The sequence below is a fragment of the Berghia stephanieae genome, chromosome 7 (genome assembly GCF_034508935.2).
Source record: "Berghia stephanieae isolate SIO BIC M18660-M18661 chromosome 7, UCSD_Bste_1.3, whole genome shotgun sequence".
In the NCBI taxonomy this organism is placed as follows: domain Eukaryota; kingdom Metazoa; phylum Mollusca; class Gastropoda; order Nudibranchia; family Aeolidiidae; genus Berghia; species Berghia stephanieae.
Window position 1 is genome coordinate 6,934,776 of NC_088366.1, and position 26,941 is coordinate 6,961,716.

Below are 26,941 nucleotides of genomic sequence, written 5' to 3' on the forward strand. Positions count from 1 at the left end.
TTGTTTTTTTAATACTTTGGCCTTGTTTGTAGAAACACGTGGGATTGAATGTGTTACATTTACACCGATAAGAACGGCCATCTCATGTTTGAATTCATTTGTGTTCAACGGACGACCATTGCAGCTGTGAATTCAATCGTGCTATTTCTATTCATCAAAATGAACATTTTCAACGTTCTAATTCTGGTAAGAGTTTCTTTATTTTATTTGATGTTTCTCAATTTTTGGTTAATGTTTAATAATAATAATAATAATAATAATAATAATAATAATAATAATAATAATAATAATAACATAAAATAATAATAATAATAATAATAATAATAATAATAATAATAATAATAATGTTGTGAAGGTTTATAGATACATTCATAATTAATTTGCTTGTTAGTCTTTGAATGAGAATGTGTTTCGCTGAGCCGAATTTTATACAATCTGTCTGTAAATAATAGTTTGTAATTATTTTAAAACATAAAAAAAGTTCGCTCTGATTTACTTTCATACATTTTCGATACACGGAATAATTTTATAATGTACATAGACAGATGTAAAAAAATTATGTTAAAATATAAATGTAAGATTTTAAAAATAATTACTTAGACAACTAGTTAGTCGAGCGGTGGCCTGCTGTGTATGTATTACATATCGACGGCCCGATGATCAAACCTCTGAAGTAGCGTTTTCGCGAATCCGTTGATCAAAGCTCTGATGTCGACATCAGAGTTTCGCGCCCGGCGTATTCACGACGATCTGTCATCCGATGTCAATTGCGAGGTTTGATCAACAGGTTTTGAGATAAAGGAGAGCTGCTACTTATTGGCAGCAGCTTCTTATGGTTCACACTATTATGTTATGACGATCGACCCAATCAGCAAAGTCCGGTCCGCATTCGTGCACCGTCGCGAACCCGCCTGGTAGCATCGTCACAACACACCTTTCGACTAGATGCTCTGCCGTTTCGGGTTCTTGTCCACAGCGTGGACATAAAGGACAGGAAGTTAGACCCCACTGATGTAACGCACCGGCCGTTAGGCAGCTCCTCGACCGAAGCCGATTCGCAGCTACCCAGTGTCTCCTCTTACTGGTATCAAAGCCTGGCAACTTCTCACCAAGCTTAGAGGAGTGTAGGTCCCTGCCCCACGAGGGATTGAATTCGTCCAAACCGACTTCCATCTCGTATGTGCAGCTCTGTCCGTAGTCAGGGATTCTGCGTACAAGGGTTGCCGGGACTTATTTCGGCTCGAAACGGGGGCACCGTTCATTATGCGCATGAGAGGGGTATCCCCATTCCCTCTCTCTTTGATCTTACTCAGCCAGTTTCCCGTAATGGTCTCCCTCCGGACATCGGGGGGCTGGATCGCTGCCATTACCGGGCCCCATTCTCTAGGGGTTGTTGCTAGCGTTCCCGACACTATGTGCATCGACTTGCGAAGTTTTACATCCACCTTCTCAACGTTTCTGCTTCTACCCCACACTGGAGCGCAATACTCCGCGGTGGAATAGCATAGTGCCAGGGCGGATGTTCTCAGGAGCGCTTGGCTAGCGCCCCAAGTCGATCCCGCCAGCTTCCTCAGAAGACTATTCCGCTTCTCTATCTTCCGGGCAACCCTTTCGAGATGAACCCGATAGGTAAGACTGCGATCCAACGTCACCCCTAAATATTTTGGACGCGGCTCATATGGGAGTGGCTGGTCCCCGACTAGGACATTCAGTTTACGGGTGTGCCAACCACTGCATAAGTGAAATGCAGTGGCCACGGTTTTTGAAGTGTTCATCTTCAGGTACCACTTGTCAAAGTAGGATTTGAGTCTGGTGACGTCCTCGCTGAGTACGCTCTCGAGACGGGTCCACACTTTACTCTGAGTAACGAGTGCCCAGTCGTCTGCGTATCCCAGCCTCAGGGAGGAAGTGTTCGGCATATCGCTAATGTAAACGTTAAACAACATTGGCGCAAGTACCGACCCCTGAGGGACCCCATTCTTCAATTTCCTAACTTTGCTCGTGACGTCTCCCAGCGCGACGTAGAATTGCCTTTCCCCTAAGATCGAAGAGAACAACTTCAAGGTCTTTTTGCACCTTATGATTTTTGCAAGTTTGAGCATTAACCCATCGCACCAGACCGTATCGTACGCCGCTGATAGGTCTATAAACACAGCACCTGTTTGCTGTTTTCTCTCGAACCCGTGCTCAATATGCTCTGTAAGGGCAATGACCTGCTCCGTGGTGCACCTCCCTTCCCTGAAGCCTGCCTGCTCAGGTGGCAGGGCAGCGTCTAGGACCGGCCCCCATCGGTTTAATAGAACAAGCTCCAACAATTTGTAAAGACAGCTCAGCAGCGATATGGGTCTGTAACTGTCTGCCTCCTTCGCCGGCTTCCCTGGCTTCAGGATGGCAACTATCTTCGCGTGCTTCCACACTTGTGGAAGCTTTCCTTTTGCAAGGACGTCAGACATTGCCTCTGCTAGCCAGGCCCGTGCCCTGGGGCCCAGATGCGTCACCATATCGGGATATACACCATCTATCCCTGCTGCTTTGCCGTTCTTTACTTCGCTAATGGCTGCACCCACTTCTCGGGGACTGAACGGGGCCGTCCAGTCCGACTCCTCCGCAGGTAGCGAGTCCAAAATCGTACGGTACGCCTTGCGGACACCGCGCTCAAAAGCCTGATTAGGGACCCGCTTACTACGGTTCTTAATATTCTTGGCAATTGTGTCTGCCTCGCATTCCGGTGCAGCCTTCGCGAAATTCCGATCTGGGTCCAATTTCTTTATCAAACGCCAAGCGTGGCGGCTGGAGTGTGTAAAGTCGAGACTTTCCACGGTCTCCTGCCACCGTTGCTTCCTTCCCTCTGCCAGAGACTGAAGTAGTCTATCGGCTGTGTCCTGGGACTGGGTCTGCTGGTATCTCGGTACAGCTCTTCCGACTCTGCTGTCCAGCAAGGGGTGTAGAATTTCCGCTTGCCCCGTGGAATAGAGCGTTGAGCGCTCTTAACCAGTAGCCTACTAAATCTGGTTATATTCTTGGACTTGGGAGGAATGGCAGGGCAGACCTGCTCGATATAGGAACTGAATTCCTCCCAGTCAGCCTTCCTGAAATTCCATCTGCAAAGTGGGAGAGACTGCACCCTCGGTATTGTCACCCCAGCTGTGACAAGAACCGGCCTGTGCTGGCTATGCAGAAAGTCCCCGAGGACTGTCCGCTTCACCTGCAGCGGTTCACCGTTCGCGCTTTTCGTTACGAGGGTGAGGTCTGGAGTGTACTCCTTCTTATGGCGGGTACCCCGGAAGGTACCCTTGGCTGTAGGATCGTACACTAGGTGTAGATCATTACAGTCCATCCATGAGCGGAGTTGTCTTCCTGCCTCGTTGCAGTCTCGGTAGCCCCATTCGTGATGGTGGCTATTAAAGTCTCCCAGACAGATGGAAGGATGGCTGACCACCGGTACCGGTGGTGTAGTCCAAGTCGCTCTAGGTGGTTTGTAAATATTATGCAAACACAGTCCACCTACTTCCACGGAAATTCGGTTCACCCCATTGCTGTCCGTTACGCTCTCAATGACCCTTACCTTCGATGGCTCTTTAGCGTAAACGCTAACCCCTCCTTTGAGCCTCGAAGTGTCCTCGCGTTGGACCACCGTATAGCCTGGGATCTGGAATCGGGAAGATTGCGCGCCTGAATAAAGGTGGGTCTCCTGTAAAAGGAGGATATCTACGCAATGAACGGCCAATAGCTTTGATAAAAGCTCATTTTTTGCCATACTCTGGCTCTCGACGTTCAGGGACAATATACGCGTCAGCTCGCCATCCCCGCCGTCGCATTTTCCGATCGGCAGGCCGCGAATCGATTGATGCATGGGACGTTTGCTTTTTTCTCGGACGTGCCGACGACCCTGGCGACACGAACGCGGTATTATTTGGCTAGGCGGCAGACCGCTTCGCCATTGACGGGACTGATTGGGACTCGACATAAGGACAATAGTGTGGCGCCCGGGATAGGGCTGCTATTCGGGCACCGGGTTTGGATCAAATTTAGTCACACACCGGGGCGAGCAGCTCATGTGGCTCGTTGGCTCGATACCCGGGATGGTCTCGTGACGGTCGACCGGGATTTACACCTTTGCCCTCCCGTGTGCCTCAAGCCCCCTCACCAACTGCAAGGTAAAGATCCACGAGGGGGTACTTATTGGCTATCCTCTGATCTAAATACTTTTCTTAATACTTTGTTATGCATTGTATTACAAGTTGTCAGTGTCATTATTATTATTATTATTATTATTATTATTATTATTATTATTATTATTATTATTATTATTATTATTATTATTATGATGATGATGATGATGATGATGATGATAAATAGATGATGATGATGATGATGATGATGATATTATATTATTATTATATTATTATTATTATATTATTATTATTATTATTATTATTATTATTATTATTATTATTATATTATTATTATTATTATTATTATTATTATTATTATATTATTATTGTATTATTATTATTATTATTATTATTATTATTATTATTATTATTATTATTATTATTATTATTATTATTATTATTTATTATTACTATTATTATCTATTATTATTATTATTATTATTATTTATTATTATTATTATTATTATTATTATTATTATTATTATTATTTTAAAAATTTTAACAAATATTGTAGATTGAGAACAACTTGTAAATGTTGAACATTATTGCAATCATAAGTTTTGATCTCAGACAAAGTTTCAGCAAAATTGAATAATGTACATCATCGGTCTTTTTTACCATAAGAACAAAATGTTTTTTGCTTGGAATCAATTTATTTTCTTTTCACTTACCTATTGGTTAATATTTTTTTTTAATCTTTCATTTCAATTCATGCTTTATTCATTATTCTTTATAAATTTTTAAATTTACTGGTTCAATTCAATCTTCGTTATCCAATAAATGCAAAATTAACTATGAACACAATAGATATATTTCATTATATTTACCAGGTAAGTTACAAATCAAATACAATGATTGTCACGAAATGTTATTATGAATGTTTACTTAGGTGTATTGTATACGCTAGACCTAATGTTATTCTTAGTTCGTAATGTCTAACTTAATGTCCCGATGTGATGATCGTGTCGTATACGTCTTTTTGTTGTTGAGTTCTCTGTAATAGAAATAGGGACTGCTCTTGGTATTGCGCAGGACCCCTTAAGTTGTTTTAATTTATGTTCGGAAATGTCATAGGTCATGGATTTTCCCGTTGAGTCATTTCCTGGCACACAAAGAGAGACCATTTCTTTAAGTATTTCTTTTCTTTTAAAATTCTGTTTCTTGATTTTTGTAAAACTTTCATCCTTCCCATTCACCAGTTGGCCGTCCGACGATTCGGACGTATTTTATTCTCTATGCAAAGTTCAGCCGATGCTGTTTTGCAAGAGTTGTACTTAATTTTATTAAAATCAAATTGTGATTTTAATTGTTACAGGCCTTGTGGTTGGTGGAATTATTCATTTGATTCAATCTTTCTGCTTATATTATGATTGTATTAATACAAGTGACTTTCTATTTCTATAGTTTGTGCCATGCACGTTGGGCAGTGACCACGTGTGTTGAGAAGTTTATAGTGTCGTGATATGTGTAAAGGTGATCTAGTTTAAGTATTATTTGCTTTTATTTTCTATGGTTAATTAAATATTGTTTTCTTTCCCATTCTAGTGGGCCTGTTGATTTGGGGCCAAAGCCAAAGAAACTAGTATATGAATTAACTCTAACCCTGTTGAATTTTGGATGTAAGACCTTTCTTCTTTTGGTTTGTGGCCAAAGCCAGAACATTTTAATAGCCTTATCCTTGGCCGATGCCATCGATATTATACCCATATATGTATATTGTTCATATCCGGCCAAAGACGTGGACATTTTAGTTTTATCGTTATAAGGCCGACGCCTTAGATTCCAAGAACAATCTTTGAGTTTGGACAGTACAGTAATGTACCTTGTATGGAGTCGTGTCTTCATTCTTGCGAGAGATTTGTATAATTGTAATTTTGTCAGATGGTGTGAAAATGTCACAAGGTCTGCCATTATTCGTCAACTGTCTTTCAATCGCTGCAATGATGGAGTCACACTCCATTTGAGTATGTCCGTTCTCTAAATACTTTTGTGACGCCATACTTCCTTGCAAAAAAGCTCAACATTTTTTACATCGTCTTGTTCCTATTTTGATAGGTGCATCTATCGCTGTAGATTATTAAATTGTTGTAAATACCAGCTATTAATTTTGCGCATAAGTAGTTGTAGAGACAACTACAAAACTCGTTAGCGGTCAGACCTCCCGCTACTTCATGCCAAACATAGCAATCCACTTCAGAACTTCCCATATCAAATATCGTGAAATTGTGAACTGTCAACTTACTCCTTTAGTAAAGTGCAGAGGCTTGAATCTATGGAGATCATAAAACAGCATGTAGGTCCATTGAGATCAATAACGTATCTGTTGCTCGTTGAGCTTTATCCTTTTCCTTTTTACTCCGAGCTGTCTCCCATTTTTAGCGATGAGAATTCCATGCCATTTCATCAAATTTCCACTTTCGTGTTTGACGCATTCATTGTATTTATCTTTTCTTGCCTTAAACAAAGCCACGTTATTTTTTTCAAAAAGCTGCGTAAAAAGGTCAACCAATAGATGTGACGCCATCCTCGGAGCATTTATCTTATACGCTTTGTAAATGTCTGTATAAGTCCTGTATATGCGTTCCACGTACAATTTGTTTTCGATTTCCGGCAACAGTGGGGGGCATAGTGTTGATTTTTTTTTCAAAAACTGATAAACACAATGTGTTTTCTGTATCATAGTGTTGGGATCGCTTCTTTTTGTGGCTTTTGCGTTGCATCTTTCAGGCACCAGCTCCGACCAGTCCTGTCAGTTAGTGAGAGTGTGTTCAAAAACATTTTGTTACATACTGATTTCCTTACTCCATTTAGTTTGAAAAAAATATTTTAAAACCGATCTTCTCTTAGCAGAATTTTCCGAACAGCGGATATCGACAAGTGTCTTGATAAAGATGTGCCTTTCTTCCCAAGTCTGTAATTTAATTCAAAAGAAATGAAAAATACGCTGACTGTCTTCCTCTGTTACTTCGATACACTTCGTTCCTATTCCCTTGCAATAACATCTGTCTTCCAATATATTCGCTTCCTTTTCAATATATATGCATTTCATTGATGAATTGTATTTTCTTCCAACATAACATTTTCCGGCTTGTCTTTTTGTTTGTCATCAGTTTTGTTACATTTAATTAGCCGATCAGTTATGTTTACTATTTGGTCATCTGTCGTATCCAAGTGATTCGTGTTTGAAATGTCCGTAGTGTCTCCACAACTTCTTCATTGTTAGGCCTATTTGAAGGAGTGGCGTCGTTCTCTGTCTTCAATCATTTCTGAGTCGTCTTGGATTGTTTGATCTGAGAAATAAATAAGTAACATTGACAATATAAAGCCTTTGGAATGATGATTATAATCAGTTTAGTACATATTTATCATCTAGCACCCGTATGCATTTCTGCTTGTATTCTTTAGGCACTTTTTATGCATTACGCAAAGACTTATAATCACATTACTAAAACCAGTTACCAGGAAGGAAAAAGACGTGCGCAGTTAAGATTAAAATACTTGAAATAGCTAGATCAATTTGTCTTACAACCATAAAAACAAACAAAAAAAAAAAAAACAAACCAAAAAAAAAGGATAAAACTGAAAGACTATAAGTCTTCTATTATTTATGGAAACAAATTGTCAAATCCTTGATCAACAGTTTTATGTGAAGTGTTTGGCTCAATGCTGTCCGATGGTTGTTCATTTATTGTGTTGAGGAAAGTTTGTTGAGGTCGATCATTCTGGTCAGTTTGAGCTTGTATTTCGAAGTCTGGTTGAGGAACAAGAAAACAAGCATTCTATCCAATAAAATCGGTATGCTATCGAACCGATTCTTATCATAGTCATAATTTACCAAAGGCATGAATTAGATAATCAGAAAATTAAAATAGGTAGGCATTTGATAAATGAATATTCGGAACTGTTTCACTAACGAACTGTGTTATATTTGACTTTTTAATTCAGAACTGAATCATTTATTTGTATAACAATGTTACTATAAATCGTTCGTGATTAGCAATTGAGATTATACATTTTAGATACGTACATATATTTGCCAACGATATTCTCACTGCACAGAAACCATTTAACTAGTGTTTTTTTTTTTTTTTTTTTTTTTTTTTTTAAAATAAGGATTGATTGAAAAATGTTTTATACCTCTAATAGTACTGTCCGCCTCACCTGTAATATGGTGTAGCCGGTATTGAATATAAATCAAGATCGGTCTCTAGCATGACTGAGTTGGAGGTTCCAATCATTAATCTCTTTAATGCAGGAGAAAGGCTATCTGGCGAAGCTTTTTGTTTTGTCATGTCCGCCATCATTCTTCCTCTTTGAAGACGAAACGTGTTTGATTCTATCCTTTTTTTCTTGGATTCTTGGAATTTGAATCAGAGCTATAGCTATGCCTATGTAAACGCTTGTAGATGTAGTGTCATTAATATACCTTCATTGCATCAATAATAAAAGTAGTAAGATAAATGACGTGATGCGGGTAGCGCTAATACAAATCGTACCATGTTTTTGTGTGGTAGGAAGGAGTAGGGGTTTAAAGGTGGCACCATATCAGGATAACACCGACGTGTCATAATGATGACGTGATATTATCATTGGCTTATTGTCATGATCATGTCATACACCACCTACCTGTTGTCTAATAAATTTCAAGGACAGAATCGTTCCATATTCTCGGCGGCGGGGAAAGTTTAATTTTTTTTTTTAAATCGTGATGGGGGAGAACGGGTGGTCGGGGTATTTTAAAATTCAATCTCTTTTTCCGTACATTGTTATTGCGATTACAAATGAGGCATCCGGGAAATAATGGGTTTGATTCCCGTTAGCAAAGTGTCTTTAGAAATTGATTATTCAGTTAGTAGCTGTGGTTTTTATTGCTGCTCAAAATGATTATAATATTTTAACATGCTAGATGTCAATACAACACTATACATTGTAAAACAAAGTATGCAAATTACAATTGTAAACACGAATGTTACCCTCCGTCTCAAAACGGTATTATGTCCAGATGAACGTGATCTCGAAATTAAATTTTAGAAATAAAAGAATGAGACAAAAGAACTTAGAATATTTTTGCAATTCAAGAAATAGTATTTGTTCCCCACTATAATGAAAAGAAACGAACCCCAAGTTTTATATGTGTGGCTATAAAGTCAACATCTACCTTCATACCGACATAATACCACTTGGAGACGATGGGTCACAATTGTATTAACCCACGAAAACCCGTTGCACATTATTTACAAGACGTATTTTGAACACTTTACAGAGGATAGCGCAATACTTCTCCGTCTACCTTGAAATAAAAACCAGATGATTAAAGCTCTTAACTAACATCAGAGATTTGATCATCTTGAAACAAAAGAGTAAGAGGGCGCGCTTATCTCTGAAGTTGACATCAGAGGTTCGATCAGCGGATTGGCAAAAACGCTACTTCAGAGGTTTGATCAACGGGCCATCGATATGTCATCATTCAAAAGGTTTGCTTGGCCAAATTGGTTAGATGACTGAAGGATTGACTTAGTCGACGATTTGTGATCGATTCCCGTAGGCGCCATTTTATCCCTTCCCTTAGAATAGTGAAATTGTAAAATATTTTCTATTATTTTATTTCTATGAAATGCTGCATATAGTAATACCCCATTTCCCTATCGTCATATGATTTTTAAAAATATCGCTTAGAAACACAGAAAAAAGCGAATGAATGATGTAATAAATTCATTTAACAATAATGTTCAGGAACAGGACAGAAAATAAACAAAGCCAAACAACGAAGAGAGAGAGCGAGAACTGTTATGGTATAGGGGAAAAAACTGATATGATTATGGTATAGATTATTATATGTCGTTTAAGTCCATAAGAATGTCGCCCAAAAATAGAACACTTAATCAAAGCCAAAAACCCTACTCTTTCTCATGATATTCACAACAAAACATAATATCAAGAGGAACATAACAGAAATTCTCTTTCGAACATAGAATATATCATAAGACGCCCCCCCCCCCCCCCCCCCCCAATTAAATGAACAAAAATGTTCCGAAACAGAGCAAATAATTATATGGGAAGGGGGGGGGGAGGAGAGGGGGGCAGGAATTGAATCATAACTGTTACCTTTCAAAATGTACTGAAAAATGGTTTTATAAAAATGAATATGGTCTCACAGGTTGTTATTTTATTTATTTATGGGTGGAATTTCCCGAAGGACGGAGGACCATTTGTTGTCTAGGCCAGTTGTTTCTAGTCTATAACTAAGGCAATATCTGATTCTCCAAATGTCTTTGACAAACGTGTAATTAATATGGAGTGATCTATGGTGCCAAAGGCTGCGTTTAGATCTAACAGCGCTAAGATGGAAATTTGGCCAGCACAAAGAAGATCATTATTAATCTTAATAAGGGTAGTTTCGGTATTGTGGTACTGTCTGTAGGCAGATTGATGAGGTTCTTAAAGATCAAATCTGAGTAAATGTCTTTTAAGTTGCCTCGCAACCTCTTTTTCAGGGATATTCGAGAGAAAGAGTAAATTGGAAACGAGACGAAATTTGTTCAAATCTTCGGGGGATATAATTTCCTTTTCTTTTTAGCAAAGGGGTCATAAATGCATGCTTAAAAAGAATGTGATTCAATTCCTGTAGATAGAGATTCGTTTATGGTTGAAAGGCGGACGCTCCATAGACCACATCAGATACACACAACACAGAACGTCTGTAAATAACAGGCCAATGGCTTTGAATACTCCCTCCTTAGAACACACATCAACGGCACGGCGTCTGTGTTATTGCTTTTAGTCCGCCATATTTATGAGTAGTGCACTGGAACTTGGGGTTTTTTTCTTGTTCATTGCTTATAATTTTATTTTGAAGGTTATATTCTTAGACAGCTATAAGACCCATTACTTAACGCTGTTTATTATAATTTATCATGTAACTGGAGAATCTTAAGATTTACAAGCCTCTATTATATTAAACTAAATTAAAGGGCGATTCTTCGGGTGTAGATGGTAACTGTCTTTGTAAAACATCCAAGTGGTCGGAGCATTATGACTATTTAAAAAAAAAATACAATTTAATCCCTGCCTTGAACCACGGATTACACCGGGTCTTATATATCTGATGTAAAGTGCTTTGCGACTGACAACATCCCGATCCAAAGGGTAACAAACAATTGACATTCCAGCTCCATGGGCTCTAATAGAATTTGAATTAGACAAGGGTGTCATGTTGTTCAATTGGAGAAAATATTCCGGATACCACCCTTCCCAACCACCACCATCCATGAAATAAATGTCCACTGTTAGCATATTGCAGTGAACAGTATTTTGGTTGCCTCAAAGTAATTGAACATGCGACACACATACTCACTCAAAATCACACACACACAACCACACACCCACCACACCCCACACACACACTACTATATATATAATATATATATATATATATATATATATATATATATATATATATAAAAAAAACTTTTTTTCTTTTTCCTCCACGAAACAGCTCCTCGCTATGACAGTTGCTATCACTGATACGGCCACGAATAATGAAGTAAGTAGCTCATACCTAAAATAACACTTTCTGGATGAGGTCTTCTGACCTCTCATCAAGGGCAGAGAGATCACTTTTGCTATGTCATAATCCCCCTTATATCTATTATCCCATTCCAAGTTGTACTCTCTCTCTTTGTTCTCGATTGAGCCTGTTCGGTTTTTTTCAAAGTCGTGGTGGAGGTTTTATGCTGGAGAGGCAGTCAAAGGTATAATTTATTCGCCAGAATTGTTTGTTTTCGGTGACTTTTTTCTTTTGTTTAGTTTTTTTGAGAGACAGAGATAGATAGCCGAATATGTATGTATGTATGTATGTATATATATATATATATATATATATATATATATATATATATATATATATATTAGAGCGAGAGTGTGTGTATATATATATATATGTGTGTGTGTGTGTGTGTGTGAGAGAGAGAGAGAGAGAGAGAGAGAGAGAGAGAGAGAGAGAGAGAGAGATAGATAGAGAGATGTGTGAACCAGCACTTTGATATGTTCTTTCATAGATTTTACTTTTTAATGAAATACTATACTAAATAAGAGCTAAACAAGGCCAATAGCAAGGCCTTAGTAGGGTCCCCGAGGCCCTTCGCGTTTCGAATTCGTGTAAAAGTTTAACTTTCTTCATAAGCCAGATAAGCAGACACAAAATAACATTTTGTCCGATTGGAACTTGAATCTGACCTTTCGGGGGTCACACAGAGGTCAAACAGGGTGAAATTATAGTCAATTCATTCATTAACTTTATAACTCCCATAATATTAATAATTTGATCACTCGCAAATAACCAAAAAAAAAAAAAAAAACGAAAACGGGTTTAAATATATCACATGAAAAAAAAATTACATTCATACTGTAATTCAAAGCGTTATTGCCCTTTATCTACGTCGTTTTTTCTTTAAAAAAGTATATTTATTCGGAATATCACAAAAACTGTGAATAAAACTATAACTTGTAAAAACAACAAATAAAAGCGCACACAAAAAACAACATTATTTACGAATTGCACATAAATCCGATCACGGTTAACGGAGTTATCGCGCATTGAATTTTGTTACTAAAATAGAACTCGAATGGTAATAGGAAATCTATAACACTCTAAGACCAACAATCTTTAGCAATATGTTTATAGTTTGTATACAACAAATATTAGCTCTATGTCAAAAATCAAATGAGTTATTGCCATTTGTTCACATTGAACAAAAAAATCAAGTGTATATTTGTGAAACATTTGGAAATTTTTTTGATAAAACAATACTTTTAAAGACATACAAAGATATAAGCTACTGAATAAGTTAAACTCATTTGTAGATTACAACAATAATAGAAGGTATTCAATGATTTATCGCCAATTATTAAAGCTTATTACTGAAAATAATACTAGTTGCCATTCCTCCCAGTCTTGTACCAGTCTGTTGCATTTTTCACATGTAATCCCAGTCCATCCTTTGATATTGTCTAGCTATGAACTTGGAGGGCGGTCTCTTGGTCTCTTGTCTACTACTTTTCTTTCCTCGATGGTTATACAGATGGTGTTATACCGTATAGTGTGGCCAAAGTATTTCCATTTCCTGGTCTTTATTGATATACAGAATTCCGGGCATAGGTTTAGAATATTTCAGACTGCCTCATTGGTCTTATTTTATTTCCAGATTTTTCTACTAAAGCGTCGAAAACTCCACATTTCAATTTCAGGCAATAACCTGTCCAGGTTTTTATTTAGCATCCATATTTTTGAGCCGCACACGGGTGCAAAATGTACATAACATTTCAGCATTCTGATCCTTGTTGGCGGAAGTAAGGATGGTTGTTAGTTCTAAAAAACGTTTTGCTGTTATTTTTATTCTGGCTACGACCTCATAATGTGCACGATAAACTTACTCTAGTCTATTTCCGTTAACTTGTATAACAACCTTTAGGTCTCGTTTTCTCGTCATCACCATAGCCTAAGATTTCAAATCTTGACCAAAAAACAAACAAACCGAAAATCTCAAATTAGTACATTGACATTTACAAAGCAGGCTGCAATTCAAAGTTGCCTTCATGCATTTGCATCGTAAATGGGAAGATTTTTGTTTTCATGAACATTTTATGTCCATATACATCTTTGGCCTCAGGCAATGTGGTCGAAACAGGAATCAATCTATCATTACTTTCCGTCCATCTGTAATTGTTTGGATTTTCATTAGGCATCAATGCCTCATTGGGTGTAGCCCAAATGCTTGCCTGAAAGACACTCCTTTTTAGATGTTGATGTAGAGCATCACTTGTTCGAGGGATTCTGTCAAAGTTTCTCGTTTTGTGCCTGAAAATATTCATCCTGAGGATATCAATGTCGTGATCATTGGCATCACCTTTGTAAAGTTGGCATACACAATTTACAACGGCCTCACAGAGACTAGGGGGTATGTGAAAAGGAGCATCCACAATCTTTGAAAATTCACGAATAACAGGAGACCTTGGGGTTTTTAGTAAGAATATTCCAACATGAAAGCTTCCCTTTAGATTTGAAAGCAGATGTACTGTCACAAACAGTCATTGCATGGAAGAATGCAAGGGATTTGCAAGTCTCTTGGTCAAGACTTGCGGCATGCTGTTCAGATTTATTACTTTCCTTGATTTTTCTGAATAAGAATAAATCCAAATATCAGCTGCTAGATTTGCTGCGATTATATGGTGATGATTGGCCAAGAGGATGACTAAATTATCGATGTCTCCGTTCTGTATAAGGCCGAGTGATTTTGTTTGAGGGCGTGTACAATATGGACCAAGAAGCGGGTACCTGCTTCTTATTGATTGCATTGCCCTATCGGAATCCCACTACCTAAATGCTTTACAAAATTATCCTCTGTGATGTACAGTTCTTTCCCTTCTTTGAAATTCTCCATTGCAAGCCTGCTGGACAGATAATTGAAGAGCTCTTTTTTGTTGTCCGCGTTCATCAAAAATTGATGCGAGTCTCCTAGAACTTTGGCTAAACTTGTCACACGTTGCCGACTGAAATAACCGCGTTTTTCTCGAGGGATTTCTTTTTTGGACATTGGAAAATAACGATCCCAAACAACACCGACTCTTGATGCCCGATCCAATTCATGTAAAATTCGTGGTAAAAAGACTTTTTCAAAATATTTTTTCAAATGTTTCTCCTTTGGTTGTTTTTCTTGACAACGTATGAATTAGATATCTGCCGTCCTATACGATAAAGTCGTAAATTCTTGGATATATTGGCTCAACATCAAACGTTGTTATCGTTGAATCCATCAGACATCTCAAGAGATCCAACTTGGTAATGATTGTAGCATTCCTTCAGATGATAAAGCGGATGGAAAGCTTGATAATTCATATTTTAAAAATTCTTTTAGATCTCCACCCCGGCTGTCCAAAATTAGAAATGTTTTCCCAAAAAGCTCTGCGTGTTACTTGAAATGTTCTAATTTCAGTTTCATTGTTGTTTTTTTCTTAACCCTTGTTTTCTTGGAAAATTGTAGATTGTTTTTTTTGATTGGTGTTGATAATGCTGTCTCCCTCGAGTCTAGGACACATTTTTGGTAAGTATTGAATTGTATCTGCCCCAGCGATTCAATGAGATATACTGATTTTGCTGACTGAGGGGATTCAAACACTTTATTGTCTAGGGATACAAGTTCGTTCAGTTGCTCTTCAAATGGATTGTTATTCATAAGGACAGCATCGATCAAATCCCTTACATGACAAAGGAATCTTCGCCGAGACGTACCACCCTCTTCATGACGTGGCATTTCTTCAAGACCTCAATGCATTCCTTCAAACACTTCAACAGCTCTACAAATTACTGGGCCAGCCACCATCCACCTTTCCAACATTTGAAGATTTTCCGTAAAGCTAATGACACCACCAACACCTTTGATTTTTTCTTCATCTGCTCATATGCGTGATCTATAGGTATTGAAGAAAAACGGTGACTGCTTCTGTTAATAACAAATCGCCCAATTTGGACTTCTTCCCTTACTGCTTTTGGTAGGTTTTCCAAATCTCGAATGAATACTGGAAGCCATCTTGCGTAATCTTGATGATCCAACACAAAAGTCAAATGCACTAACTCTTTAAGAGCACTTATCATTACATTGAACTTTCGCTCACGGTTAGCCCGAATGAACAGAAATATGTATCTCTGGTACTTCAGAACCAGTGACCAGAATTTAAATGTGAGATATTTCTTCGACACTGTTTAAATCCATTCTCTCATTTCCATCGATGTTCCATTTTCAGCATATGCTTGTTTCCTTAATGTGTTCCAGGACGGTATTAGTGACTTGGTGTACATTTCTTGTTCTCATCACATTTGCCGCTTTGAGAAATGATGTTGCTGCTGCCAAAGAGTTGACACTAATAGCCTGGATATCGTACACATTTTGAGAATTTTTGCCAAAACGGTGTATGGACATTCTTACACAAATAAAAGTGTTTTTTTTTCTGTTCAGTAAATGTAGAAGACCTTAATTTGAACGTTCCTGACCTCTGGATGACCTTCATTTTGTGGAATAACAATTCTAATTCACCAAAATGCTCTCAAAGACATTAAACCTTGCAATTATACAGAAAAATAAACTTTTGCACGAATGATTACCAACTGGAGAGATATTTTTACAAGAACATGACTCCATTATAAAGGGGGGGGGGGAATAACTCAATCACATATTGTTTTACATGCTAAAATATTTACACGCTTTTCATTAATATCCTAAAAGCAAACTCTATTCTTCAAGTATTATACAATAAAGCGTGATTCACGAGTTTTTTTATAAAGATATATTTTGTCATATATAATCAAATAAAGGGCCGTAACTCGTGAAAATTGAGAGGAATCTTTACAAAACGTTGTATTAAATTGTTGAACACAAATGATCGTTTTTCTGTTCTTTAAGATGTTTTGAAATATAAATAGTTTACAATTAATTACTTGTTTAATGTAGTTCACAGCAATTTGAACTTAAGTGACCTCTGGATGACCTTCAATCGGCCAAAATGAAATTCCAATCGACGAATTATTTTTCAAATATATTAACTTAGCAATCATGCAAAAAAAAAAAAATTTCTGTTTTTTCGTCCAGAAGGACATAACCCCTTTTTAAAGAAAAGGCAATAACTCAATAAACACTGTTCGATTTATTTGTAATTTTACATTCTTGTCACTAACATCCTAATAAGCAAATTTTATTCTTTGAGTTGTATACAATAAAGCGTGTGTAACAAGTTACTTTTAAAGATGAATCTATTTATTCATCAAAAATTCAAATCAAGGGCAATTACTCGTACATGTTTAGAGGGATTTTTCCAAAACTAGGTATGAAGATTGTTTATTACAAATGAAAGTATTTTTGTTCTTAGCGATGTTTTAAATTATCAATAGTTTACAAGTAATTAAATGTGCACGACTTCACTTAAAACTTTACTGACCTCTGGATGACCTTCAAGCGGTCGAATCAAAATTCCAATCGACCAAAATTTTTTCTAAGATATTAAGCTTACCAACTGTGAAGAAAACTAAATTTTTACACGAAAGTGAAACGCGACGAGTTTTTTTGTCCTAGGCGGCGACTATACTACCTTTGGTGCCCTGTCAATACATCATTGATATGCAAAAACATGTTATATATCAAATGGCATCAATTATAAAATAAGTATAGATTACTCGTCAAATCCAAACTGAATATTATGTAATTCCTTATCAACTAAATTATTAAAGACATTGTCATTCCTCGCAGTACTTGGACAGGCGTGGAGTACCATTTTGAAAATAAAAGAGGGGCACGTATTTAGGCAAAAGTTAATATGCTGGCATTGAAACTGACTGTACTCGTGAAAAAATTGCGTCATGTTTTTTAATCTCAGTGATAACTTGGTCAGGTTGAATGGACTCAGGCACTCAGCCGTATCCGCATTGTCATGGTCGTGTTCACTGGAGCGTGGCTATAGTGATATACCCGTCTTTTAAGTATGGATGATAGGGGATTATCACAATTTTTTTTTTAAAACAGTATTTTCATTAATATGAGATTTTAGTTTTTGTTACTAGCTACAACTTTGACACATCTCTTGTATATTGTAGAAATTCTGATGTTTCTTTGTAGTTTCATTCGTGAGATGTTGTTCAGTTTTGTATTGGTTCTTTCTAAACAAATAGTATAAGTTTATTATGAAACTATGCTTTTAAAAAAAAATCTTTTTTTTAAAACGGTCCGATTAATTATATTATAATTTACATAGTTAATACAAGGAAGTGTTATACTTTTTATTTTTGAATGAATTATATCTTTAAAATTTTTGTGTGATGTGTAACTCTTAGATACTTAAGTGTAATTGTGTTATCTTTATTCTTACAGTGTGATGGATCATACATTTGGATCCCATAAAACATTATTAAACAATTTGTGCCGCCTTTGTGGCAAGATAAATATTTCAAAGAAACAATCAAAACGTTACCATAAGCCATACCAATGTACATTTTTTCTGGGGATGTTTTGCTGATATATGGACTGGATATTAACACTGATGAAGAGGACAAGCATTCGCAATTTATTTGTCTGAAATGTTCAGCTGCAATTAGATCAATAAAATGCAGAAAGAGCTCTGGACCTCTCAAATCGGCAAAAGAAACATTTTTAAAGGCACAGGAAATTTGGTGTCACTATGATAAATCCGTGAAATCAAAAGAGTGTTCAAGTTGTGCACACAAACTCAGTTTAAGTGGTGGGTGTATAAAACAAATCTTTTCAATTATACAAAGTGAAATACCGGAATATATACTAGATGACATTTCACATGATTCACTACCAACAATTCCACAAAATGACATTGACACCATTCCATCATTAAATATTACATATAGTCCTACACCTGTAGCCTCATCAACACCTAAAAAATCACAAAAATCACAAACCGTTGACATCTCAACATCACCAATTGCAACTATCACAAAACTTGATTCGTCCTTTAGCTGTTCACTTAGTAAGGCATATGACCAATCACTCACACAGAGAGAAGAAAAACGCCACAAACGTTTAACCAAAAGAAAACTAGAGACAAGTACAAAGAAAACAATATTAAAATGCAAGACAAAAGGCCAGCCATTAACTTTTCAAAAAATAGTGGTACCAAGAAAAGTTTCGTCATTAGTAAAAACACCAACAAAGAGAAGACGTAGTAAAATGTTACAAGAAACAAGGTCACACATAACTAAAACATCAACACAATCACAGGACACTCAATTAGCTTCCGAGTTGAAAAAAATTCCTCATAAACGAAAACAGACTATTTATAGAAAAGCATGTTTGAAACAGAAAATAAAAATTTCTCAAGAGCAGACGTTAGTGATGAAAGAGACGTTAGGACTCAGCTGGTGACAGGGTAGAAAATATTCCAAATTATTGAAAGATATAGGTATATAACTGGCAAACGAAGTATCACTTGGGAATTATTCTAGAGAGATAACACAAGATTTTATTACAGTTGAAAATAAAACATTTATTCAAGATGACAATGAAATCCTAGTTCCTTATTGTAAAATTAAAGAAGTTCCAAAATTTGTAGATTATATGTTAGACCAATATGCAGGAACACAAGTGCTAACCTGGCATGACGACGTCATTCCATCTGATGAAATTTGGGTAAAAATTGGGGGTGACCATGGGAAACACTCCATCAAATTTACACTACAAGTTGTAAACATTGACAACCTAAATGCCAAACAAAACACAATAGTGATTACAATAGCTGCAGTTAGAGACACACATGAAAACATGGTCTGATTTCTGGAGGGTGAATTGGGTCATGATATTGTTCCCTTCAAACACACACACATGGAGAGACAAAGCATTGAGGCTTTTTATAAGGCTTTTTTATGGAGACTAGGAGTTTCTCTGTAAACTCTATGGCCTCTCTGGTCCTCAAGGTTCATACCCGTGATTGTGGTGCCTGATCCCCAGACATATATTGAAGGCTGGTGCGGCCATCAGCCACCCAAGATCTCTGGCTATGTTACACTCAGACCACACATATTTTATTCAAGATGGGGAGGGGGATTAGAAAGAAGTTTCCAAATATAACAATGAACTCCATACGCCTTTGATAAAAGTAGAATTAGAAAACATTGCTCCTCCATACCTCCAAATTTTACTAGGTATTGTTTTAAAAAAATCACAGATTGTTGGAGGTAGCTTCAGATAATATAGACATGAAGATTCAATCTCAGAATAAAGACACAGCAACACAGCTTGAGGTGATGGTAAAGAAGTATGAGAGAAATTGGCAACGTGGGCAACAATTAAAATAAAAGTTGGAATTTGAACAAACCTGCTTAGCTCTCAGTGAAAAAGAAGGAGATGCAATCAGATTTAGAGAAATGATAAAAAACACAAAACATACGCTTTCTTTGATCCCATACCAATATCTTACAATTAGTTCAGGCCCTGTCGCCACTAGTTTAGATCCAGTCCTTAAACACCATAGAATTACACCACAAGCTTATCACAGCAGATCATTTATAGGAAATCACTGCCACAAATATTTTAACTCCAAAGTTTACAAAGAACGTACACAATTAGTCATAAAAAGTACCAAAATCCTGCACATATGATCCCATACTTATTGGCCACGCTCACACAATAGAGCTTTCTTTCAATCTCGTCAATGAGTCTTTTAGTCAGTTACACAGTGCTATCTCACCTGCTAAACACATTGACCAAAACACTATTCCATCTATCCAGGCAAGAATAAACACATACATGACAGAATACAGACGACAGTTTCCCAGGACAACCATTCCAAAGCAACACATACTACAACACAATAGCCTACCATTTATACAACGCTATAACTTTGGCCTTGGAGTATTAGGAGAGCAAGGCACTGAAAGCAGTCACCAATCTATAGCGCAACTTCAGTTAAGGGCGCATGGCATTGCAAATGAGATTGAAAAACTTCACTTTATTTTAAATAGTCACCTCATACAAGTGTCACCAGTTTTACGCAGACAATCCAAATCAACATGACTTAATTTATTCAAATCCTGTGGTGATTCAAATATCATTTTATGGACCAATAACACATTTGTTACTTTTCCTGTTCATGAAAAATGAAAATTGGCAAATTATGAATGTTTGTTACATGTCCATGATGTGATGAACAACACTTTATTTTTGACACCAACAAGGAAAATTCAATGTTGTGAAAAATCATTAAATGTTAAAGATATGAGCCTTGGTGATTATCATATCTTTTAATCCTACAAATTTCAAAAACACCTGTCGGACATAAATTGAACAATCAATTTTTGAAATAATTACTTTTTTTAATACCCTAAAGTACACCACTTCTTAAGATGTTTTGTAATTAAACTACTGGAGCCTTTGACGCAATATTTTACATGTGAAAATGTCAGACTTTTTTGTATACATCTGTTAAAAAAGCAATTCTGTACTTTACTCATCAATTGTATAATATTTAATTACAAATAAGACAAAATAAATATGAGAAACCCAGAGCAAAAACCTTCATGCTTTACTGAGTCTCTTACTACCACTGCCATCCGGAAACACATGACCGTGAACTAAAATATCGCTGTTTTGACGCTGTGGCGTATACACCATACACAACACACGCACACACACATTTAAATACACACACACACATAAACAATGAGAGCACACTACAACAATGTCACTACACATCGACACTAATCACCACTAAACGAACAACACATCGGTCGTAAGGATACAATCATGTCAGCATTGTGTGTGGTGAGTTTGAAATGCGTCGTATAATGAAATATAATCACAGATACTATTTTTCTTGCAAATTTCTGGTATGTATGTGCGTGTGTGTGTGTGTGTGTGTGTGTGTGTGTATGTGTGTCTGTGTGTGCATTTTTAAATACTTCATTTGATAAATTATCTAACTAAGAGTCATTCAAGTGGATCTAGATAAAAAATATCAAACAACGTATGTTCAAGTGTAGAGTTATAGGTTTGAGTGACAGGTTTGCGAACCGATGAAAATGTGTTTCCCTTCTCTATGGAACTCCCGCCTACTGTCATTCTTATTCAGTCATGTCTGCAGATCGGGATTTGACCCAATATGTCACGAGTTGTGCGCAGATTGTACGATTACTCGATAGATCTCTTGCATTCAGGTCATCAAGGACAAACTAAAACCTCATTTAATGATAGATAAAACATGGTTTTACGTAATGAAAAAAGCAGATGATGAAGTTTTAAAGAATTGTTTTGCATGGCAAGAAATAAATAACAATGTAAAATTGAATATTGTAGCGAAATGACTTTAGTGTGAGCAGAAACTTCCTGTTTTGATTGTATAAACTTCCTGTTTTATTGTATAAATTTCCTGTTTTGAAAAGGTGTCAATGAAGTCACGCAAGTCGTAACCGCAATGAGACATAGGCGCCATCCCTATCACCCAGACCTTTTTACGGTACAGGACCGTATATTGTTGTTACTCACGGAGGGGGTAATCTATCAGATGTTATCTGAATATCTTTGTGTCCATGAGATTAACCCCTCCCCCCCCCCCCCCCCACACACAGACACACTTTATCAGGGATTTGGTGGAATTTTCCACGAATAAGTGTGGGCATGTCCTGCATCTGCAACGTCCACAAGGCTCCGTCTTACGTTGATTTCCGGCCATATCCATCGTGAAGCGGCTCCTAACTAAATTTTCCCTGAAATTGTGGTCCCGCCTGTAGGCGATTAGAGACGTTTGTTGAATATATCCCTCGTTTCTACATACTCCTGAAGAATCTGACGTTAGTTAGTTTTTAAAATTTTGATGACATCATTGTTGTGTGGATGATTTGTGTTGACTAGGATAGGTCTATCTGTTTTGCTGTTACTGTTGTGTGGGACATCCGACACGCATTCACCTGAACGATTCGTAATCTAATTTACACTCTCATCTGCAAACGTTGCCACAAGACATACGTGGGAGAAAGTGGAAAGAGATTAAGCGACAGGTTTGGACAACATCTGCCGTCTATTGAAAATGACGAGGACAAACCTGTCGCTCACCATTTCAATGGGACCAGTCATCGAGGATTGCACGACATCCAAATTGCCGTCCTTCAGTTCTGTCACATCAATAAACAACATAGGAAATACGGGGAGGCAGAACCGATACTTAAACTGCACATCCTCTCACCTCACGGTATGAACTCGAGACTGGACCACATTTAAATATTATACTACTTTTATCTCTTGCCCCCCCCCCCTCCTCGACGCCCGGCAATCCATCGTCATTTCCTTTAATTATATACCAGTATAATTAATACTAAGACCATTACTACTACTACTACTACTACTACTACTACTACTACTACTACTACTACTACTACTACTACTACTACTACTACTACTACTACTACTACTACTACTACTACTACTATTGCTACTACTACTACTACTACTACTACTACTACATACTACTACTACTACTACTACTACTACTACTACTACTACTACTACTACTACTACTACTACTACTACTACAATACTATACTACTACTACTACTACTACTACTACTACTACTACTACTACTACTACTACTACTACTACGACTACGGCTACTATTACTACTACTACTACTACTACTACTACTACTACTACTACTACTACTACTACTACTACTACTACTACTACTACTACTACTTCTACTACGACCACTACTACTGGGTGGGGGGAATCTGATACGCATTTACCTGCATGGATCGTAATCTAATTTACGCTATAATCTGCAAACGTTGATAAAGGGGAAACCCAAAACATCCATTTTATCTCTTTTCGTGGTCAATTTCACATTATTATTTATTTCTTCGAGCTTCAAATAGCAACATTTACATGTTTGCACGTCAAGTGGCTACACCATCAAATACAAGAGAGCCTCTAAGAATGTCAATACTGCTGGATAAACCATGGTAAGACCTCAGTGCAGATTTTGGACAGCTAACAATTGGTGAAAAGATTCTGGTGATCATGGATGAATATTCCAGATATGTAGTGGTAACGATAATGAAACACACATCTTCAAACACACTGGGAACGGACAACAACCTTCTTTCAACGGCTACGAATTCAGTGAATATTTTAAAACACATGAGAGTACATCATTGAATAATCACACCCGTAGCAAATGGTAAAACAGAAAGATTTATGAAATCCATTGTCGTTTGCTTTGATCTTATGAAAGTTTAGGAATGAACACATCGACATGATTCAATCTGAAATATCAAGATTTATAATGCCTCATTTTTGTAAAATTATACTCACCTAAGTGAACAAAATAGCAAAACAGAAATTAACTTGAATTCAAAAAAGGGTGTCGGACTGAACAATAAAAAACAATGTTGCTACGGTTTACCCTGAATACGATCTCGAGCACCAGTAAAACAGAGAATGGATATTTGGAAGATGGCGTAACTCAGATAATTCCATCCAAAAGATTTAACGGATTCAAATGGATAACATTTTACTCCCCTGAGCAGTCTTTCGCTAAACCAGAAAAATAAAACTCCATTTTCTATGAAGGAAATATTGCCAGATAAATTCATGAACTTCTTCGCGGGCAAGGATGGAAAACTATAATTACGATAAGTAAAGGATAAGGTCGATTGACCATAGAAAGGTTTTTTTTAAAAAGATGACAAACTTGCAATGGCAATCTCTTATGATACACACCATGTCCCCTCCTCTCTCTGGAGTTTACTATTATAGTTAGATCTGCAAAGACGGCGTTCAAAGTCAACAATGAGGAAAGCAGAGAGAGCCAAAAGGATTATATACCTTTTGACGTTGTTCGATTAAATCTACAAACCCCCCCCCTCCCATAATCCACACTATAACACGGTCTGTCGATACTTCCACTAGTGAGATCAGGATCGGAAGCCCAGACATTTCAGACCACCACCCAGTATTTTTTAAGATCAATGTCCCTGTCCCAATTTCGAATCGGCGTATAGTCCGCTATAGAAAAACGAAAGACATAAATCACACCAAATTACTAGACCTAATTCGTGAGTTGGACATAAATAATAACGTTATGAATACACACGGTGTCACAGAAAAATTAGATCTCCTCTACACATCACTCAATAATTGTCTGGAAAATCATGCGCCCCTCCAATCCAGAACGATCGTCCTAAGACCCAATTCCAAATAGTTCACTGCTGAAATCCGAAAGGTCAAACATGACAGACGTCATAAGGAACGTATTTGGCATAGGTTTGGACTTGAAATTCAAAAGCAAATATATAAAAAAGTCGAAAAGTATACCAATCAACTAATAGTCAGTACCAAGAGGCAATATGTGAAGGACACGCTTATTAAAAGCAAACTTGACCCGAAAAAGCGTTATAATACTGTCAAAGACATGATCACTCCATCAAATACAAACAGTCTACCTACAAATACATCTCCAAAAGAACTCTGTGGCAAATTCAACACCTTTTTCATTGAGAAAATTTCCAACATCCGACAGGAACTAGACAACGACAGCCCCACAAATCTACATCCCAGCACGACATCAGGAGTTGAAACAACAAGCATGACTTCACCAATGGACACAACAATGACAAGGCACGTGACATCGCCTGAAAGAGCAACATCAACTGAAGAGACACGTCAGGAAGACACAACACTTACCTGCACGACACGACCAACTAAATCTACGAACACCCGTTATAAAATATTAACGTCAATTGAACCTGTAACAATGGAGGAGGTTAAATATATTTTGTCAGATATGCCTAATAAATCATGCCCGCAAGATAAAACACCAACTTGGCTCCAAAAATCATGTTCAAATTATCTTGCTCCAGCAATTGTAAATATTGTAAATGAAAGTCTATCGTTGCCCGATTTTCCAAATATGCTGAAACATGCCTTGTCTAGACCTCTGAAGAAAAAAGCAAATCTTGACTGCAACGACCTGTGTCAAATTTAAATTTCATTTCAATATCAATCGAAAAAGTCGTTTTATTTTTATGCTCATGACACTCAGCTGTATATAAAACTCAATAATGATTCAGAGCTGTCATCAGTATCAGTTATGGAAAATTGCATTGCTAACGTGTGATGAAACTAAACAAACTTCAATTTAATGATGACAAGACGGAAATGATTATTATTGAAATAGGTATCAACTCTGAAAAATATCTACAAATGAGATACTAGTGGGTAGTAGTAGTAGCGTATGGCTACACTTCCAAATGTATTTCGTCAACCCAGCTTCTAAAGTCTTTCTCCACCCTAAGGATGGTTTCGTAGCGACCTTTAAGTTTAGTGACTGGACAGTGGAGGACGATGTGATCGCTGGTCTCTGAGGCTGCCTGACATTTCTGGCAGGTATCACTGTTTCCAAGTTTCCATCTGCACACATTTGATGCAGTTCTGCCATGTCCAGTTAAGAGGCGGTTTGAGGAAATCCAGTATTTCCTGGCGTTAATGAATGCAGGCACTCTTTCGGTTGGATCTTTAATGATGTTTCCTCCTTTTGGTGTTTCCCTGTTCCACATTTCTCTCCAGTTTTCCTCCACATTGAAGTCTACCATTTTTGTTAGGTGGAAAGGTCTTCTCGATATAAGTCTAGTTGTTGAAGGTGCCCCCTTTACGATTGATTATATGGGAGTGTTGTCTGTGGCTTCGTCAATTCTTGCATGCATCCTTTGGTTAGCATCTTGTCGTCTAAAACTTAGTTGTGCAATGCCGCTCAGTGTTGGGAGCCACTGAGTTGGAGTTGACTTGAGACATCCTGTTATAATTCTCATTGATTCTCTTAGTCGGATGTCAATGCGATTTACATGTGGGCTCCTCATCCAAACAGGGGCAGAGTATTCTCCCACACTATAGCACAGTGCCAAAGCAGACGTTCTCAGCACTTGTGGTGAGGCTCCCCATGTGGTACTTGCGAGTTTTCTCACCATTTTTATTTTTATTATGTAAAGAGCCGCAGAGCACGATTAACGTGGATGTTTAGGCGCTATATAAATTCAATATTTACATTACATTTACATTTACATTCCTAATACCAACAAACTTTTCTATTTATCTGTGCAAAACGTTTGTATAAGCCACATCAATGAGTTTTGAACTGAGAGTATATTTTTGTTCAATGCAAAATTCCATCAATTACTAATTAGAATGTTGTGTTTCTTTTTCAGAGACATTGA

General features: G+C 37.3%; 1 protein-coding gene across 1 annotated transcript; it reads left to right on the forward strand.

Moving 5' to 3' along the window:
• Positions 1-26,941, forward strand: LOC144976434 (uncharacterized). The gene is made up of 4 exons (XM_078920724.1): positions 1-186; positions 11,671-11,718; positions 25,252-25,596; positions 26,933-26,941. The coding sequence occupies exons 1-4, from the start codon at positions 49-51 to the stop codon at positions 26,939-26,941; spliced, it is 540 nt and encodes a 179-aa protein (XP_078776850.1). The 5' UTR covers positions 1-48.

Bases quoted from the DNA above. Each gene is read 5' to 3' on its own strand.
- LOC144976434 (XM_078920724.1), top strand. From the start codon at position 49: ATGTGTTACATTTACACCGATAAGAACGGCCATCTCATGTTTGAATTC. The intron at 187-11,670 runs GTAAGAGTTTCT...TCCACGAAACAG, and splicing joins TTTTCAACGTTCTAATTCTG to CTCCTCGCTATGACAGTTGC. The intron at 11,719-25,251 runs GTAAGTAGCTCA...AACATCCGACAG, and splicing joins ATACGGCCACGAATAATGAA to GAACTAGACAACGACAGCCC.